This window comes from Rana temporaria, chromosome 1, assembly GCF_905171775.1.
Source record: "Rana temporaria chromosome 1, aRanTem1.1, whole genome shotgun sequence".
Taxonomy (NCBI): Eukaryota; Metazoa; Chordata; class Amphibia; order Anura; family Ranidae; genus Rana; species Rana temporaria.
Window position 1 is genome coordinate 281,325,952 of NC_053489.1, and position 21,986 is coordinate 281,347,937.

A 21,986-nucleotide genomic window follows, 5' to 3' on the forward strand; every position below is an offset into this window, starting at 1 on the left:
GGGCCTGCAGAACTTACAATACTAGAAGTGCCAGCATTCCCAGGCATGCTGGAAGTTGTAGTTCTGCAACATCTAAAGGGCAATATGTATTCGAACGTCCTTGGGCCTTGAGGACACTGAAGTCAGGACGTTCGCATACGTCCTATGTCCAAAAAAATGTTAAATTCATTATGCTAAATAACAAGGAAAAGTGCCTAAATACACATTTGCCAACCAGGGTGTCTGCAGCTGTCCAGGCATGCTGGGACTTGTAGTTTTGTAAAAGCAGGAGACACATTTTTTGTGAAATACTAATATCTGATCATATATACTAACTTTTAAACTAGACTAAAATGCAGTTGAAGATGATGAAATAACAGTGGTCAAAATACTTACACAAATCAGCAACTTTTCCTCAGACTTAGTGAAATTGCTTCCAACCATGTTGCTGTGTGATTGCGCTGCGATCATAAGTTGGAAACTGGCAAGGCTCCAGGAAATGGTCGCGTGTTGTTCGCGCAATTGCGCATGCGCGATCGAAAAATCGCAATCGCAATATGTTTTTTGGTTAAAATATCATACATATTCGATTTCAGAGTGCTGCTACAGCAGTTTTCGAAATATCTGCAATCAATTTCGCATTCGCATGTTGCGATATTTCGATAAAATATCAGGAATATTCTGAGCCAATCAGAGCGCTCCTCCAGCATATCTCGAAATTGCGCAATAAATATCGCATTCGCATGTTGCGATATTTCGATAAAATATCACGAATATTCTGAGCCAATCAGAGCGCTCCTCCAGCATATCTCGAAATTCCGCAATAAATATCGCATTCGCATGTTGCGATATTTCGATAAAATATCACGAATATTCTGAGCCAATCAGAGCGCTCCTCCAGCATATCTCGAAATTCCGCAATAAATATCGCATTCGCATGTTGCGATATTTCGATAAAATATCACGAATATTCTAAGCCAATCAGAGCGCTCCTACCGCAGTTATCAAAAAATCGCAATTATTTTCGCATTCGCAATAGCGAAAAATCGCAATCAATTAATTTCGATAAAATATCACGAATATTCGAATTTAGCGAATATATCTCGAATATTCGAATATATATTCGAGATATATCGCGAAATCGAATATGGCATATTCTGCTCAACACTAATCTGCAACTACAGGAAACGTTTGGTTGAAGTTATTGCTGCCAAAGGAGGTTCAACAAGTAATAAATCCAAGGGTTCATATACTTTTTCCACCTGCACTGTGAATGTTTACATGGTGTGTTTAATAAAAAACATGGTAACATTTAATTCTTTGTGTTTTTAGTTTAAGCAGACTGTGATTGTCTATTGTTGTGACTTAGATGAAGATCAGATCACATTTTATGACCAATTTGTGCAGAAATACATATCATTCCAAAAGGGTTAACATACTTTTTCTTGCAACTGTATATTGTTAATTATTATTTGGTATAGCAAGGCATGAGCAGAGTTCTCCAATTAGAGCCTCATTAATAGAAAACAATGCAATTCATCATATGACCATTGTCATTGCTCACTTTGGGATCCTCTTCATAAATATACTCATTACTATACTGCAATGATTGGCTAAACCTACATGCCTGTTATTTAAAGCAATTAAACAAGCTAAGAAGATAAGCAAAGTGCAACAACCCAGTGCAACCACATCTAAACAACTACAGTTAGTTAAAGGGTGGTTTCTGATTGGCTGGTGTGAGATGCTCCATTTTGGATATCTAGTTAAAAAAAAAATAACTTTTTGTTTTGGATAGAGGATAGAAGAGTTAAAACTCCTTTTAGGATTTGTTTTGATCTGTGTCCCGTTCGGGACATCTTGCTTCCAATAGACAACTGGAAATGAGAGGATGTTTTTCCAAAGGGAGGAAAATCCCATCTTAGATCCCTGTCACTGAAAATTTGTCGACTTCCCCTCTATTTATTTTTCTGGGGGCATCTCAAAGTTTAAGTACTTTCCCTTTTCAGACAGTGACAATGGTCATCAGGACAAACTGAGATAATTAATCTCCCTAACCAGAACACTGATCTAACCAAAACAAAGAAATAATTATAATTGTTTTTTTTATATGCTTTTAACCTGTAGGTATCATCACCCCAGGAAAGTTGTCTGTTTCTGAAGTAAACCTGTCATGTGAGACATTTGGAGGCTGCCATTGCTGACCTCCTATTCTGTAAATTTGTGTCTGCTATTCTGATTGAACTGCTTTGATGCTTTTTAACTCACTGACCTGGAATAAGTAAAGCTGGATGTTTTCGAGGGACCCACTCTCACTTAACTTTTTTCCATCCACCTTAGTGCACATGTACATGGGGTAATTCTTATGCAGAGCATGCTTATCAATACCCGAGACCAGGCGGAGTCTGCGGTCATGTGCAAAGTCAAACATTAAGGCAGCTCCCTGAGATGAGACTTTACTGTGTGCCGTAATAAATGCAAATGAAAAGCGACTTGTCCTATGTCACTACACACTGTAATTTGTATGTTTGCATTAGGAGGGACGTGCTGAGCCTGCATTCACTCCAGTCTAGTGTAGTGTACCTCTTTTACCTCACATCCAGTAATAGAATGGGGTCCCACCGAGCATCTAGCGTGGACCTCATGTGTTCTCTCACTTACCTCTTTCCTCCCTGCACTCTGTGATCAGGACAAAGACCTCAGTGACGCTTGTCTGCTCCCTGTTGGTATGGAAGGCTCTTCCTTGTCCTGCCGAGTTAACCTTTTATAGTAGTGTTACCTCATATCCCATAGTGCACATACAGACCCAGTTTCCTTAGATACACCAGAACCAGCATGGACCCCTTGAATAACTTCAGACCAGGCTTAGAACGGTTAATGTAATGTTACTGTTACAATGCAGCATGGCAAAAGAAAGTGAATAAGGTCCTGTTCCTGATTCCAATTAACATGACGTAGTGACCCAGTCATAACTCCGCGAGGTGAGAGTCAATAGGCAAGGCCCATGTCTTGAGTGCTGTCCTTGACTCCCGGTATCTTCAGCACTGACCTCGCACTCACAGGTGGGTATCCATAACCTCTATACCACATTCCATTCTCCAGCTGCTAGCCAACCCTTGAACTCAGCTGTCCCCCTTTTTATATATCAGGTGGGCTCACCAAAACCAAAAGCCTGGGTACTTAGCCGAAAATGTTTAACCCTTTTCCCAGCCTGGGATGGCTACTAAATAACTAACCACACACCATTATATTTCAACCTGCCCACACACCACTTTGGCTAATTTCTCAGTAGATAAAAAACCTAAAATACATTTCACGCGGCAATCCAAATCCCAAATCTTCTCTCTTCTGCACTGCAGAAAGGGAAGGTCTTTGGGTGTTCAAAGGCCAATTCCCATTGACTGTTCGTCTGTGAGGTGATGATGTCACCAAAAAACAGTGGATCATTAGTTTTCACTCCTGAAAGAGAGGCCATAGAGGATCACATGATGGTAGACTCGACTGAGTGAGCATAATGTTCCACAGCAGTTGCTGGGTGAGTGTGCATAATTTGGGGAAACTGAATTTGCCTATAAATGGGCTTTAAGGAAATAAGGATTTCTGTATTTTCTTTGACTTTACTCATATGCATACTTGCTCCTGGACAGTAATTCAAAGAGCGTTACAGCAAATCAAAAAAACAGCAACTTGCATTTTCAGATGAAGGTTAGCAATGGCAGCCCATATATTTCTCCCATAACAGGTTTGTTACTTTTGCTCATTCTGTTACCTAGAGTCACGGTCACCTAGGAAAAGCTCCATAATGATATGCGTAATGTAATTTTAAATGGTAAAGCACTAGAATTTTAAATTATATTAAAGTCTTGTTTTTGTTATTTTTTAAATAACAAACATATTGGGCCAAATCCTCAAAAGGGATACGCAGGCGGAACTGCTGTTCAGCCTGCGTATCCCTGTGCCTATCTTTGGAACTGATCCTCAGAAGCAGTTTTCCAAAGATAGGCAGAAGATCTGACATCTGTAAGACACTTACACTGTCAGATCTTAGGATGCAGTACCGCATCCGCCGCTGGGGGCATTTCACATTGAAATGCCGCTTTGCGTATGCAAATGAGGACTTACGGAGATCCACAAAGCTTTTCAGCTTTGTTTTTTCTGCGTAAGTTTACGTTTGCATACGTAAAATTAGGGCTGCTTTTACAAGGTGTAAACTGTTTACACCTTGTAAAAACAGACCTTTTTTTCGATCGGCGCGATTTTTTTTAAATTTTGAATTTTATTTTTCGGCGCGTAACTTTTTTTTTACCCGACGCAACTTTATTGTCCTGTCGCAATCCACAAAGTCCGGCGTAACGTAATTTCGCGCGCTGCCCGTCGGGAAAATGACGTCACGAGCATGCGCAGTACGGCCGGCGCGGGAGCGCGCCTCATTTAAATTGTCATTGCCCCCTGGATAACAGGACCGCCTTGCGCCGGGAAAATTTAGGTTACACTGCGTGAAATTTCTAGGTAAGTGCTTTGTGGATCGGGCACTTAGGTAGAAATTTCCCGCCAGTGTAACTTAAATGGGAAAAATTAAGTTAGGCTACGATTTTGAGGATTTGGCCCATTATACTTACATGCTCTGTGCAGTGGTTTTGCCCAGATCAGCCCAGATCCTCCTCTTGTAGGATCCCCCGCTGGTACTCCTGGCCCCTCACTCCTGCCAAGTGCCCCCAATGCAAGCTGGCTTGCTCCCGAGCCACAGCTCTGTATGTCCATTCACACACAAAGCCGTGGCTTGGCCCTGCCCCTCCCTCTCACTGGCTGTGATTAATGCCAATGGCTCCTGCTGCTGCCTCAGCCAACAGTGAATGAGTGAGAGTCCCTGAGAGCCAAGGCTTTCATGCACATCACTGGATCGAGATGGGGCTTAGGTAAGTATTAGGGGTGCTGCGGCACACAGAAGGTTGTTTACCTTCATGCATAAAATGCATGAAGGTAAAAAACCTTGAGCCTTCAGAACCACTTTAAGCCAAATATATTGCAGTGGTCAAAATTAAAGTATATAGTGGCTTGAATGATGGTGTTCTAATTATGTTTATTTTAAACCACAATAAAAGTTTCAGGGTTTGATAGAGTACGAAAATATGCCATTTTCTGGGATCATTTGTAAAACATGTGTTACTTATAATAGAACTGTGGAGGATGAGGTTAATCACCTTTTTTTCTCCCCAGAGAGTTTTTCATAAACAAATGAATTATTTAGGTGCTTTTGAAGATACTCTTTGTTTTATTATTTATTTTTTTGCCTTGACACTGAAACATATAAATAATTGGTATATTAAAATCATTTTATATTGGGAGCTAATCAGCTTCTAACTTCAGTTTGTTCAATTAAAGTTTGCCAAAAAACCTGGAAGCTGATTGATGATGCAGAGCTGCACCAGATTTTGCACTTCTGTTTTAGTAAATCAACCCCCGGTGTGTATTACAGACATTTATGAAAATACATATTTGTTATTGTGAACGTTGATATTAACTATAAATATCTGGTGGCAGAGTAGAGTTAAGTCGGTAGTTAACAAAGCTCAGTGATGATCATTCTCAGTCTGCGGGCACCTAAATTGTAGTGAACAAAGTTTTACTACATTCACACGAATGAACATTCTCTACTATTTTCATAAAAACAACCCCTATCAATAGCAGAAAACAATATAAATATCCAGATTATCAGCAGTGCAAGGCTTACAAGGCTTATAAGGACGTCAAATGAATCAGTTAGACTTTTGATCACTGTTGCTTACTTTTTGATAGTATGGTGTTCATTTCTAAGCATATTTACTTTGTGAAGGAAATGTTCACTTAGTTTATTGAACAAGGTCAACCTTTGCTCACATTAGTCATCCAATTATGTGCAAGCAAAAACCCAATGAAGTGAACACTCCCTTTGCAAAGTGAACAGCCTCCTCTTCTTTAGTTAGTTGTGTTGTGTTTTCTCCCATTTTCACTTGAATATTACTTTTTTTACCCACAGACTTAAAAAGAAATGACTACTCACCTGGGAAGGTCAACCTAGGGTTTGAAATTGGAGAAGCAGACACAGATGAAGACGATCTGGAATATGACACAGAATTCTAACAAATCAATGTTCCCCAGCTATAAACTGATCATTTTACCCAGGGCATCAGACTTGCACCATCAGCCAAATAAACTGGAAAGGATAATAATCCTCTGCTGATTATACAAGTTGCTAAACTGGATCTGGTTCTGTTGTCAGTGGAAAATTAACTGTTATTTATATGAAGACCATTTATACTGTTTGTGCAAGACTCATCCTAGTTTCACAGATATAATTTTACATGTAGAGACATAGTTAGTACCACATGGTGGGGTCAGCTATAGGTAGGAATCAGATTTTATCTTTTATCAGCTTGAGGTGGCCATAAATGATTTGTATTTCAGCAGATTCCTACTGAACCAGTTGAAATTCAAGCAGTAGGTGGCCCTGTTGGCACTACCAGGCTTGTCAAAAGTCATATGCAGCCACTGTTTGTGTATTCAGATAGTCGCAGGTGCTGCAGCTCCCTGAATACAGTAGCCGGCAGTGTAGATTCCTCCATCCAAGCTGTTAAGGGACAGATCTAAGCATGTATTGATAGCCTTATGCCCCGTACACACGATCAGGGATTCCGACAGCAAAAGTCCGATGTGAGCTTTTGAATGGAAATTCCGACCGTGTGTATATTCCTTTGGATATTTGCTGTCGGAATTTCCTACCAACAAAAGATTGAGAGCTGGTTCTCAAATTTTCAGATGGAAAAAAATCTATCGGAAAATCCAATCGTCTGTAGCAATTCCGACGTGCAAAATTCCGACGCATTCTCGGAAACAATTTGGCGCATGCTCGGAAGCATTGAACCTAATTTTTTTGGCTCATCGTAGTGTTGTACGTCACCGCCTTCTTGACGGACAATAGTTCAGAGAACTTTTGTGTGGCCGTGTGTGTGCAAGCCAAGCTTGAGCGGAATTCAGTGGGAAAAAAAATCCAAGGTTTTTCCAACGGAAAATCCAATCGTGTGTACGCGGCATGAGAGTTGCAAGAATGTAGCAATATTATTTCTAATCATAAGTGGTATGGGTTACCGAACATTACATAATATCCCTTACTTTATAAGAGAAGTAATAAAGAAAGTTTGATTATTTTTATATGAAATTTTCTAGTATTGTAAACCTAAGGGCCCCTTTTCACCACCCTCTTGGTTTTGTCAGGAGCAGATTCTTCAAGTATAACTAAAGGCAATTTTTGCTTTTGTTTTGGATAGAGTGGAGATGGATTAGCACATTTGTCAGTTTTTATTGCTGTGCCCCAGTTAGAGAGATTCACCCCCTCTATTTGTCCTTTCTACTATTATCATTGAAAGTGAAAGTAAAAGAAAATCCCAAATTCTGGGTTGTCCCCAGAAAAGTAATAGAGGGGAAATCTTCCAATGAGGACACTAGGTCTGTTTACCTGGGAGTTCCCAAGGAATTCCTTTAATTTGCAGGGATTTCCTCTTACTTCCTGTTTGGCTATGGGACAGGAAGTGAAGGGAAATCTCTGCAATGGGACACAGATGGGGGAAAAAAATCTCACAGGAGTTATAACTCTCCCTTGCTCTATCCAAAATGGAAAAAAAAGTTTTGTATATAGTTCTACTTTCAGTCACAGACTGTGTTGCTACCTGCTAATAAAATATAGTATTACATTGAATCTATAATATATAAACAGTCCGCTCTAAAAACCAGTGTATTACTTTAGTCTGATCAGTGCCATAAGCAACAGTGAGGATTTACCAGTCATTTTCATGCATTCACTTTATATTACAATTATATTATAACCCTTATGATATTTGTAGTTTAAATGACATAAGCTAAAAATATGTGGGATTTTATTAAAAAAATGAACATGTTGTAGTCAGTTCACAAGCACTTGTAAAAACTCATATTACTTGTTGAAAAGTCATGAGAAGGCATTTTTGCCAGGTACTGATCGCTTACATTTTTTTTTGTATTAGAACTTGTCTCATAGGACTCAAACCTGTACCCAGGCCATGGAAATGCCCACTGCTACCCAACAGCCCTTCTAAGTAGACATGTGCATTCGTTTTCGTCCGAATAAATTTTCGTCCGAATTTCAGGTATTTTCGTTATCGTTTTAACAAACGATAACGAATGCGCAAAAAACGAAAACCGAAAGATCTGACATAAACAAATGCTTTATTTTAATTTTCGTTGCGGTCGAATGTGCGTAACCTTGAGGCCCCGTACACACGACCGAGTTTCTTGGCAGAATTCAGCCAGAAACTCGATCGGAGCCGTATTCTGCCGAGAAACCCGGTCGTGTGTACACTTTTGGCCGAGGAAGCCGACGAGGAACTCGTCGAGCCAAATAGAGAACATGTCAATGGGGAAACTTGGCTCGCCGACATCCTCGGCGGCTTCACAAGGAACTCGACGAGCAAAACGATGTGTTTTGCTCGTCGAGTTTCTCGGACGTGTGTACGGGGCCTAACTCTATTAGTCCAATATTATTCTACATAAAGAGAAAAGATTCGACATAGAGAGAAAAGATTCGGCATTATAGAGACATGAAGAAGAGATTTGACATAGAGAGAAAAGATTCGACATAGAGAGAAAAGATTCGACATGAAGATTCGACGAAGTAGATAAAAACATACGACCGCAGCGAGCGGACATTTATGGTGAAATGCTCTGCCCATAGGCTATAGAAGAATTCTAATGTTGGTTGACTAGTAATAATAATTAATAAATATAATTATTATTAGTCATACAAAATTAGAATTCTACTATAGCTTGTAGGTGGAACATTCGACCGGAAATGTACGTACAGTTTCGCTGCTCCGTCGAATCTTTTAAAAAAAAAAAAAATTAAGATTCCGTCGAATCTTCTTTTTTTTTAAAGATTCCGTCAAATCTTCTTAGAACATTCGACAGACACCATAAGCCTTCAATGACAGATTCGACCTTAATTCATTCGGATTTTCGGACGAATGCATTTTTTAACGAAAAACGAAATAAATAAAAACAAATTTCGGGAGTAACTAAATACATTTATTGTTCGGACGAAAACAAAATTCCGAAACTGAATATTTCAGTGTGCACATGTCTACTTCTAAAGGAAGAGGATAGCATCACACGGACCAAAATTCTCTCCTCTATGAATTCTGCATAGCACTGTTAGAGCACTGATCCGCCATGTTGAATTCCTCTAGGACAACTCTATTTTCTGAATTATAGCAACCTTATAAATACACAATGGAAGTTAACTCCCATGTAAGGCTTTGTTTAAATTACACATACTGCAAGGAGTTTAGAAGGAACCTGAGATAAAAATGTGTCAGCATCACAGTTGGGAAAGGAAGTAAGTTTGATTAGCAGGGTGACCAAAGAGAGCGACTTGCTGGAAATTCACAAGGGCTGAATTATTTTGTACACATTGTTACATTACTAGTGATATGAAGTACCCGTTTTTTACAGTATATCCCTTATAAAACATACACATTCTGGTAAGATGTAAATTCTTCATTTTAATAGCACCTTTTCTGTTTTGCCTTTGTCTGTATTCAAACTTACTCTGTCACAATTATCATCATCCAACTAAAGATTGTATCACAAGTCAATTTCTGAACTCTACAGGTTCATACATAGGATGACCCATCTGCTACATACAACTCTCTAGTACAGAGTCCTTACTAAACAAGAGTATTCAGCAAGTTTTTCTTGAAACTCTTAATGAAGTGATTGTAGAGTTGGCCTAGAAATTGTACTTATTTCTGTTATAAAACTGTTAAAAGAAAAGTAATGAATTTTTTTGAGTTATACTTACCTAGGTTGATGAAGCATCGGTCCAATGCTGCATCTGTCCCCCCAATGCCGCTACACTGAAAACCAAGCAATCAAACATTGCCGATCACTTGGATTTCAGAGCTCTCTGCTCATCTCCCTCCTCACTCATTGGAGCGCTGTGGAGGGGGTGAAATGGCTATCTCAGGCTCTCAGTGGCTCGCTGAGACGGGTGTCAGTCCAGGCACGTGGCGGATCCAGACTTCCATTGTCGGGATGACGTGGTGCCTGGACTGACATTGGTGTCGTCAGCAGAGAGCGGACTTCAGTCCACTCTCTGCTGAAAACGGGTCACAGGTGTGCAAAAAGAATTGCACTCCTGTGACCCATAGGATAAGTACAGCCAAAGAAGCTTCGGCAAGACTTATCCTTAAGGGCCTGTTCACACCAGACACAGTTCCGTGTGCTTTTTTTTCTGCACAAAATGCATGCACAGTATTTTCCATGTATTCCAATGGCTCTAGTTGGCTCTAGTTCACACCATGCAGTCAGTTTACGGTCAGTTTCTTCACTGGAAACTGACCACATGGTGTGAACTAGAGCCGAATAGAGCCAACTAGAGCCATTGAAATACATGGAGAATACTGTGCATGCATTTTTAGTGCAGAAAAAATGCACACAAAAATGTACAGAACTGCGTTTGGTGTGAACTGGCCCTTTAAAGTTGAATTCCAGGCAGAAAGACACACATTAATACAGCTCTACTGTACTACATCATTAGTGGATCATTAAAAGTATTTTTTTAAATGCAAACATAAGTAAAAGTATCTGTATTTGTTTTGATATGAGCCCTTTTCAGTCCCTGAATAGCAGAGCTGGAGTACAAGAGGAAAAAGCAGTATAGGGAGCAAATCAGTTCTTGTGTTGACAAGAAGTATGCTGACTAGAAAATAATGAATTTCAAAGCGATTAGCTCATGACTGTGCTGCTTCCTCACAGTCCATTCACAGACCAGGACTACCTGGGCTCAGAGGAGGTGGGTTGAATGACACTGGACATCAAACTGAGGACACCTAGTGGCAGAAAAAAAATGTTTCATGGGGAAAATCTCTAGATTGAAGGTGAATATTGTAGTATTTTTATTTTTTTTACCTTTAATGGGCTATTTATTTTTATTTTGGTATTTGGGGGTTGGATTTTTTAAGTTGCTCCAGCTAAGAAGTCTAATTTAAATCCTATTGTTCACCCAATCTATGCATTAATTGCTTTAGTCACAGAATAAGGCCCCATACACACCATAGAATCTATCCGCAGATAAATCCCATCAAATGGGTTTCTGCGGATAGATCCTATGGTGTGTACACTCCGTCGGATATCTATCCGCAGATAAATCTCCCCTGGGATGGATTTCCAGCAGATGGATATTTGCTGACATGCTCAACAAATCCATCTGCTGGAATCCATTCCAACGGATGGATCCGCTCGTCTGTACAGACTTACCGGATCCATCCGTCCAAAGGGATTCCCCGCACGCGTCGTAATGATTTGACGCATGCGTGGAATTCCTTATATGACAGCGTCGCGCCCGTCGCCGCGTCATAATAGCGGCGACGGCGCGACACGTCATCGGCAGAGGATTTCAGCGGGGATTTCAATGCGATGGTGTGTACACGCCATCGCATAGAAATCCTCTGAAATCCTCGAGAGGATTTATCCGCGGATACGGTCCGCTGGAGGATTTATCTGCGGATAAATCCTCTCGTGTGTATGGGGCCTGAGTCTTAGATTCTCATTACACAGGTAATATTGGAGGAAATACTTCATTTAGCCTAGGTTCACACTGCTGCGAATTCAAAATCGCGGTAAAATGCGTGATTTTACCGCGATTTCGCGGCTGCGATTTTGCCGCAATTTCGGCCGCAATTTAATGTAAATTGCGGCCTGAAATCGCAAAATGTAGTACAGGAACTACTTTTTGAAATTGCAGATGCGGCGTCGCACTGATTAGGACAGTGCCATTGCCGACAATTGCCGCTGATTTGAGATGCGATTTGACATGTCAAATCGCATCTCAAATCGTTCCAAATCGTACCCAGTGTGAACCAGGGCTTAGGGTTTTCAAAGCAGCAGTCGATATCCTCGGCACTAGAAAATTGTTTTCAGAACTTGTGTCTGGAATTGTTTTTAACTGCTGAAACGGGCCCAGAAGTTTGTTACAAGTGCTCAAGACAATATTTACCCACTGTTAACAATGACATTTTATTATGATTCTTATTACCTTGACAGTATTAGGCATGCATCGTTTTATTGTTCAATTCCATGTGCCACTAAATTAAAAAGATGTAAGTTTTGCTTCCACAGAACTTGGAACCCTAACCCTAACATGTCTGAAGCCTGTTCCTGACACACATCTAATGATAGCTCTACTATCACCAGAGTGTACTCTCACTCAACCCACAAGTTTAATGTAGTTGCGTGAATAAGCCACATTATAATTATATCAGGAGTCATTCCCCATCATTCCACATCACTAGGATGTATGAGGGGATGGAGGCTCTGGCAGGGTACAATATTTTTTTTACTAATGCTTTTTAGAACTGTTTTAAATGGCACCAGGACTGCAACAACAACATTTTCTAGCAGAATAGGTATATACAGGCATACCCTGCTTTAAGTACACTCACTTTACGTACAATTGCGAGTACAGACATACCTGCGAGTGTACGTAAAGTAGCTCGCAAGTACAGACACTCCCACGCCACGCAGCCGCAGTATGGCCTGGAAGAGGCGGAGCTGCCGCCTGGGGTTGTCGCCAGTGAAGAGGCAAAGTTCCCGCCAGCCAGCCCAGATTGTCCCGCCAGCCATGCCCACCAGCCAGCCTAGAGTTGCCCACCAGTCAGCCCAGAGTTGGTGCCTAAACATAAGTGGATTACTGTACTGTACAGTACTATAAACTTCACTCCCTCACCCCCCCACTACAGCCCATGACTCTCCACTATAGGCCCTGACCCCCCTCTATAGCCCCTGACATCCCCACTACAGCCTCTGACCCCCCTCTACAGCCTCTGACATCCCCACTACAGCCCCTGACCCCCCAGAAGTGAAAAAATATATTGCTTCACTTTAAGTACATGTTTACATACATGCTCTAGTCTCATTGTGTACAGTGGAACCTTGGATTGCGAGTAACGCGGTTAACTAGTGTTCCGCAATACGAGCACTGTATTTTTTTAAATCGTAACTCAGTTTGTGAGTGTTGTTTCGCAAAGCGAGCACGAGTCAGGCCAAATCGGTGTGCAGTACCGCATTTGGCCTGAGGTGGGGGGGGGCGCCAGAGCCAAACGGCGCCGTTCGGAAATGCATGGATAGGCCCGTGTACAGCTCGGTTAAACTTGGCAAATCTCGGGAACTAAGTCTTTCCAAGGTCAACCGAGGTGTCCTCTGACCTTTTCGGCCATTTCCGAGGCTCTCCGGCACCCCCACCTCTGGCCACATGCGGTATTGCAAGCCATTGAAGTCAATGCGTAACAAATTATTCAATGGAGAAACTTGCTTTCATATGCGAGTACTTTGGATTGCAAGCATTCTCCTGGAATGGATTATGCTCGTAATCTGAGGTTCCACTGTACTTAAAAAGTGGGGTATGCCTGTATCACTGCATAATTTCGAAAACTGCTTCTTATATAAAATCCACATTGTTATGTTCTAATTAGGGATGCACTGATACTGGTTATCGGTGGCGATACTAAGTATTTTCACGAGTACTTGTGAAAATGCACCTGATACCAATACTTTGTGGTGCGATTTGCATACATACAAAATGAATGCATGTGATTTGAACAGGAATGCAATGCAATTCCTGTCCAAATCGCATGTGATTTCCCCACCGCTCCTGTGTGTGTGTGTGTGTGTGTGTGTGTGTGTATAGAAAGGTAAGCACCATCTAGTGGGCAGTTTATTAAAACATTTTTGACTCACATTAATTGCATACTGTATCTGGTTAAATGCAAAATCTGCATAGTGTTCCAGTTCTGCCGATGACAGCAAATCATGGCCGCTGGAGGTGCTCACAGGGCTGGAGGAGATGTATAGGTGGTCTGCCTCCAAGCTGACATCACTTCTGCCCTATACCCACAGGGGTCCTGGAACTTCTCCTCCAGCCCTGTAAGCATCTCCAGGGGCCGTGATTGTCATCAGCAGAACCAGGGCACTATGCAAATTTTGCAGTTGACAAGATATCTACCTAATGTGTTTTAAATTTTAATAAACTACTACCACTACTACCCACTAGATGCCACTTCCCTTTCTTTACACACACATAGGAGTGTTAGGAGAAATTGCGATTCGGACAAGAATTGGACCACATACCTGTTCAAATTGCATGCAATTCTTTGCAGTACGATTTGCGTCCAATTATTTTGAATTTGATACAAATTGTACCGCAAAGTATCGGTACTTGATATCGGCGAGTACTTAACCGAAAGTATCAGCACTCGTACTTGTTGATAATAAACCAGTACCGGTGCAGCCCTAGTTCTAATACATTACATTACTGACATTAATAAAATCAGTCTTTGGGTGCATGCACCTAAATAAATACCACGGTCTTCATTTAGTTGGACTCCTATTGTTCAGTAAGCCTATACACGACAAACGTATTGACCTTTGTCACTGACACAGGTTGTCCTGAACATAATGTACATCTAGGCTAGCACGGCAGTGCAGCTTTCCAAAATCTGGGACATACCTCTGTATAGCTCATGTGTAATCACAAAGCACTGAACCTTCCTGTGTGCCATAGACAAGTTTAAGTGCCACCATGAACAGTCTAGCACTGAGAATCAAGGGGCCAAATCTTCAAAAGAGATACGCAGGCGGAACTGCTGTTCAGCCTGCGTATCTCTGTGCCTAACTTTGGAAACGATCCTCAAAAGGATTTTTCCAAAGTTAGGCAGAAGATCTGACATCTGTAAGACACTTAAGGCCCCGTACACACGACCAGTTTCCTCGGCAGAATTCAGCTTCCGACCGAGTTTCTGGCTGAATTCTGCCGAGAAACCCGGTCGTGTGTACAATTTCGCCGAGGAAGCCGACGAGGAGCTCGACGAGGAAATAGAGAACATGTTCTCTATTTCCTCGTTGTTCTATGGGAGCTCTCGGCCCGCCGAGCTCCTCGGCGGCTTCAGGGCTGAACTGGCCGAGGAATTCGATGTGTTTGGCACGTCGAGTTCCTCGGCCGTGTGTACGGGGCCTCACACTGTCAGATCTTAGGATGCAGTACCGCATCCGCCGCTGGGGGCATTTCTCATTGAAATGCCGCTTTGCGTATGCAAATGAGGACTTAAGCAGATCCACAAAGCTTTTAAGCATTGTGGTTTCTGCGTAAGTTCCGATTTGCTTGCGCAAAATTAGGGCTGGTTTTACAATGTGGAAAGTTAGTCCACCATGTAAAACCAGACCTTTTTTTCGATCGCCGCGTTTTTTTTTTAAATTCGAATTTTTTTTCCCGGCGCGTATTTTTTTTTTTCCCGACGCAACTTTATTGTCCCGTCGCGATCCACAAAGCCCGGCGTAAATTACGTTCGCGCGCTGCCCGTCGGGAAAAATGACGTCACACGCATGCGCAGTACGTCCGGCGCGGAAACGCGCCTAATTTAAATGGGAATCGCCCATTTAAACTAGGAACGCCTTGCGACGGACGGAGTTAAGTTGCGCTGCCGCAATTTTCCGGGTAAGTGCTTTGAGAATCGGTACTTAATTTCGTAAAATTGCGGCAGTGTAACTTAACTCCCTAAAGTTACGTTAAGCAAGATTTTTGAGAATTTGGCCCAAGGTGTTTATGTGAAGGCAGACGTATTTGCCTTAAGCGAAGAACCTTAACATGTTCTTACAGAATGTACAGTTTTATATTTAACTCAGAAGTAGTTACATTTAATTAGTTAGAATCATTTAGGCTGTACTTTTGAAAACATATATATTCATAAGCATACCAAGAAAACTGCAGTAAGTACAAAATGTCAAACAGGTTAAAACTGTAAAAGAACGCATTTAAGAATAATCTATTTATTAGATGATACCGTAATATACTGTATATTTTATTTTTCTATTGTGTACGTGTTTTATTCCTAAATAAAGAACCAAAGATAATACTGATGTTAGTGATTTGGTTATAGGTCAAATGAAATAATGCAGTGAACCATATATAAGTTAAGATCTTATAGGTATTCCTGTGATAAAATAAAAATTATTGGTGATTACTTGATCTCTCTGTGGCTGTTGTTAGCATCAACTGTTTACACTGTTCTGTTTTATTAAAATGCAGTCTATGTGCTGAGTTACTTGTATTTGTTTTAATTTGCTGCAATTCATTTTTGTAAGGGCAAGGAAACCATAGTTTACGGCAGGTTTCAAATAATAATTTCAAATATGCACGTAAAATGTATGTATCTGTACAAAACATGAGGCTTCCATGTGAAATTATGTGTTAGGCTAAGGAAAACTTACCAGAGATTTTGTGATTTTGCGTAGATATTCCAAAGAAGAGGATGGCCTATATATACACACAGCCTGATATTTGCAAGGGATGTACAGTATCTATTTTGAGGATTGCCTGCAAAGTGCAGTGCATGAGTTACAGTGTACTGTCTGAAGTGCACATCATCTCCAGCAATGATTTTAATTTTTTTACTTGCTGCAAAATCTTGGTAGACAATGAGTCATTTATACATATTGGGCTAGATTCAGAGAGGAGATACGCCAGCGTATCTCCAGATACGCCGTCGTATCTCTGAGTCTGGCTGGTCGTATCTATGCGCCTGATTCATAGAATCAGTTACGCATAGATTTTTCTAAGATACGACCGGCGTAAGTGTTTTACACCGTCGTATCTTAAGCTGCATATTTACGCTGGCCGCTAGGTGGCGCTTCCGTATAGTTAAGCGAGGAATATGCAAATGAGCTAGATACGCCGATTCAGAAATGTACGTCCGGCCGGCGAATTTTTTTACGTCGTTTACGTTAGGCTTTTTTCGGCGTATAGTTACCCCTGCTATATGAGGATCCCCCGCATCTGGTTGTAGCCGTTGGGGGCTGTCAAAGTAGATGGATATATTCAGACTTGAAGTTTATGGGGCTTGACATATGTGGACATAAAGCTTTTCATAAAGTAGTTTGTAAAGGACAAGAAATCACACTATGACAAGGGTAACATTTTGAACATTTCAAGAAACGTATTCAAGAGACATTAACTGAACAGTCATACCCACTGGCTTATTAGCTTGAAAGTGTGCTTTGTCTTCACCCTGTGTGAACCTTTCAAGTGATAGCTTCCCTACTCCTCAGTTATAATGAAACAAGGGCTAACTGAGTACATGTAGTTATACAGACATACCTTTTGTATGGCTAAGTGTACTCAGCTAGCCCTTGTTTCTTAAGCAATCCTTACTATTAGCTATATATAGAACATTGTAAATGTTGCCAGACGTAACACAACAACTTTTTCATCAGGGTATATAATACTTTAGTTGAAATCTAATTAAAACTGTTTTAACTATGAAAATAATATCCTTCACTAAAGGACATTGCTATAAATCCAGCATAAAAGCAATAGCTAGCCTCAGGTTATGATTTCCTCTACTTGGTGTTAATAGTAACGCTATTTACTGTGCATTTTATGCTGGTGGAAAGCATCCTTAATATTTTAAATGGTCATTATTCCTAATAGTATGCATATCATCTCATTAATGTATATGTATTATAGCCGTAATTTGAAAGGACAAGGCTATAAAAAAAGATCAGCTAAAGCCATATCTGTGGATTCCTGCCAGATATGGAGTTCAATCAATAATAAGTTGCATAGTTAAATTCCTACATTCATTTAAGGGTAGATAACCAGTGAATTGCTCTGTGCAAGTCTTGTATACTCTATAGTATCTTTCTAGTCTTCTTAGTAATACTATCATGGGGTTTCATTCCCCAAAATGTAATTACTTTAAAGAATATAGTGAATGTTTTCAGTATTTCAGAGTTTGTGTTAATTGGCCAGGCAACAGGTAACTAAACCAATGCAACAGAAAGAGTATTGATAAACTTTAACAACCTAGAAGTGTGAAAACTGTAGTATAATCTTTGCATGTTAAAACACAGTTACACTATAATAAAAGAGAATGTGTGCTTCTATAGATACTATTTAATGTTGGTGAGATGTTCAGCAGATGGAAGGTGGTTAAAAAAACTCATACATACATACGCACATACACACTGGAAGCAGATGGATACAGGAGATATCTTGGCTACTGGTATTTTAAATACCATTGAGAGAACTGCACAAAATGTGTGGACAGTGAGAACAATGCAACTAGACTAGAGAACCAAAATTAAAAGGATAAGAATATACAGATTCCGCACATTGCTTATCTGGATTCCTGTAAGGCAAAATACATTTTCTTTAGGTGTACAGTAGCAGTCTAAAAATGATTACTTGATGTTATTTCTTTATTTCTGTTTGCTTATTACCTAATATTGCATAGGAATAGATGTGTTATGAGACATTTCTCTCAATACAATTCCCGGTTCTACTAAGGTCTGTTATACAGGATGTGCATTTCAGAGGAGTGCATTTACACCAAGACATCAGCCTGTGGAAAAAATAATAACCTTTGTCTTCATGTGTGCCAGTGGTGTAAATAGGAAAGGGTAGCATGGGCAACTACCAATAGGACACAAAAGATAAGGGTTGTATCATCTTAGTGAAACAAATCAACCTGACCCTGCTGGTAATGCCAATGATGACCCTGATGACCCTGCTGGTAACTCCAATGATGACACCGATGACCCTGCTTGTAACCTCAATGATGACACTGATGATCCTGCTGGTAATTTCAATGATGACACTGATGACCCTAAAGCACTATCATCTTTTGAAAGATTTGATGACTAAAATGTTACTCTAAATATTCACTTTTTGGGCACTATACATCATTGTATCCTGTACAGTACAGTATTTTAAAGTACAGTACAGTAGTTAAGATTGCTTAAAATATTGATTACTTGTGACTCCTCGTTTAATGACCAATTCGTTTAATGACCTGGTCGCTGGAACAGAACCCGGTCATTAAGTACCTGCATTGAAAATCTTGGAAATATGATTCCAAAAACTCCAGAAGGCGCTCACAGATCGAGCAGATTAAAAATAAGCTTGGATAATGGTCTGTTTGAGTCACCTAGAGATAGTCAATGCTAGAATCTGGTGTACCCCTGAGGGAACATCTGGGATGTCAAAAAGTGAATAAATCTGAAGGAAGGAGTACCTGAGAGATACTCACAGCCGAAACCACATCCAGACAACGAAAGGACATCTTTTGATGAACTTGGATTGGACAAAAGAATAATATCCAGGCTAAGGTGAAAGGCAAAAATGACCTTAGGTAGGGAAGAAGTCTTTGGTCTTAACATCATCATGTCCTTGTGCAAAACTAGAAAGTGCTCTTTGCAAGATAAAGTCAACAGTTAAGACTGTAGTTATCAGAGGTAATGACTACAAGAAACACCACCTGGTGGATGAGGGTAGAGAGGGATGTCCCTTATTGGTTCAAAAGGTGGTTTTTGAAGCACAGAGAAAATCAGATTCAGGTCTCACAGTGTTACAGGGGAGTGAATAGTGGGAGCTACATGGGAGACTCCAGTCTTTTAATCAAAGAATGAAAGACCAATTGTCTATGAAACAAGATAGTGCTTGCAAAGCTTTGACTCCTGAAAGCTAAACGCTGGTCAAGACACAGTTGAAGAAAAGAGAGACTTCCTCCCATGGAGAATCTTCTAGGGTGGAAACCTAGAGACTCACACCTAGTGAAATATACCTTCCCTGTACAATGATAGACTGTGCAAGAAGTAGACTTTCTAGCTTTTAGCATCATGGGAATCAATGATTCACTGATGCCCTGTCTGTCAGACCGTGATCTTCTACAGCCATGCCGTTAAAGCCAGCAACCAAGAAGAAGGATGGTAGATTGGTCCTTGAGACAAGATTTGAAAGAGTCCATAAACTATTCACCTTGATTCTTAAAGGTTGGTGCCCCAGATCCACCTGGGCCAATCTGGAGCTAATCGAATGCATCAGTTGTTTGCTTGCAATGTAATTTTCATTAGCACACAGGTACATTTTATACAAATGTCTTTACCTTAAATAAGTATACTATGATCTGTGTGAAAGTGCAAGGATAAATATGAGTGTTTATTTCAAATGTTACTGTCTTAAAATAGATTTGAAGCCTTTGGCCAAAAACATCACATTTCAACAATGGTTCTCTAATGGAAAAATAATCTATGTACGAAATGATTACTCCAACATCCCTTAAGACACAGCTGCCCTTGAAAGAATTTGAGATAGCGGAAAATAATTACGTTGGGAAGACTTAATATTTGATTTTCCCAGTATAGGGTTAGCCACTGTGTAACTATTAGGCCTGAAAGAAAAGGAAATTTTGTTACAATATTGATCAATAAAATGTCAGAAAGCATCTATTAAAAAACAAATGACCATGTTTTTATCCTGGCAGAAAATGTGCACATTTGTTTTCTTTGAAGTATTTATAATTCCCATTTTACTTGCTTTAAGAAAAACATTCTTCTGATAAATTCTGCCTGGAAATATACATATATTTTTTTACTATTTGCTACCTAATTACAGCAAATTAAATCAGTCACTCATATGTAGGGAGGTGTGCAGGTGTGCAAGGCTTAAGGGTGTGTATATTCACCATGCAGGGACCAGGAATTTAAAAGGCTCAGAGTGCAGGGGTTTAGGAGTGCATATTGCACCGTGTAAAGGGGCCAAGAGTACATATGGCCGGAGGGGAGGGGTAAAGTTTGTATGCCCAAAGGATGGGGGTCAGCATTGCGTATCTCATAGAGTGCAGGATCTGGCACATATAAAGCAGAGTATACAGCGGGCAATGGGTCAAGAGTGTGTCAGGGTCAGGCACAGAGTGCAGGGTGTTAGGAGTGCATATTGCACAGTGTGAAGGGATCAAGAATGCATTCACATAGACTGCAGGGGTTTGAAATGCAAATCACATAGAGGGCAGAGATCAGAGATGCATTAAACACAGAATGCAAGAGTCATACACACATAAAACACAGTGTACAGGGTCAAGAGTGTGTGTGTACAGAGTGCAGCAGTCAGTAAAGTGTACTCACAAAGTGTAGCGGTCAAAAGTATGTAATACGCAGTGCAGGAATTAGGAGTGCATAAGGGAAGAGGGCACGTGTCATGTACCTTATAGCAGACCCTGACGTCCAGATGGAGGCCTTCTTACTGGCCCGGCTCAAGGGCCACTGGTGATGAGACAGTGGCCATGAGAGCACAGTGAGGTACGAGTGCCTGTAAGTTGTCAAGTAAACCATATAGGTAAGTAGCAGGTGCTTCACCAGAGACAGGTCAGATGGCCAAAACAGCAGGTGGCAGCAGCAGCAGACCCTAAACTTGACAGACCACAGGCAGGCAGTTGCTTGGCTGGCATATGACTGGTCATAGGTTCAGAAGAGGCTAGCAGCACATGGCAAGTGAAGGACCATCAGGGACATGGTAAGTAGCATGCAGAGCTGAGCAGGCAGATAACTAAATGCGTGGTCAGAAAAGCCAGTACAGCAACAGATGGTCAGGTACAAGCATAGATGGCAGGCAGGAGAATGGTCCAAGGTACAAGCAAAGGTCAGAAACACTGGAGCAGGCAGATGAGCAGGAGGCAAAACAGAATCCAGATACAAGACAAGGTCAGGGCAGGTAGCCTTCAAGCATGGTCAGGACAAGCCGGGTCAATCACAAAAGTCAAACACAGGAACAGATGCAGGAACACACGAAGAGCTGTCGTGCAGACGACAGCACTGCCTAGTACAATTGCTGCATTAAATAGTCAGTTTGGTGCCAGTGTTAGCAGTCATACGAGCACCCGCAGGCCCGCACCTGCACATCTTTATGCACCTTGAAACTTCATCTGTACGTAAGCCAGTGCTTTCCTGGCAGCAGGAGTCAGCAGTGTAAAGGTCACATTGTCAGGAATACATAGTATGCAGAGTGCAGGGGTTTAGGAGTGCATAAACCACAGTCTATGGAACAGGAGAGCATAATGTCCAACGTACTTGTGTCAGAAGCATAACACACACAGTGCAGGGAAGGGTCATGA

General features: G+C 40.9%; 1 protein-coding gene across 1 annotated transcript in view; it reads left to right on the forward strand.

Annotated features, from left to right (window-relative positions):
- TRPM6 (transient receptor potential cation channel subfamily M member 6) overlaps positions 1-6,689 on the forward strand; it is a 253,247-nt gene extending 246,558 nt beyond the window's left edge. Inside the window, exon 41 of the mRNA XM_040324943.1 lies at positions 5,996-6,689. Within this exon, the coding sequence (XP_040180877.1) occupies positions 5,996-6,099 (104 nt within the window). The 3' untranslated portion in view covers positions 6,100-6,689. The remainder of the gene's footprint in view (positions 1-5,995) is intronic.
- The last annotated feature ends 15,297 nt before the right edge of the window (positions 6,690-21,986 follow it).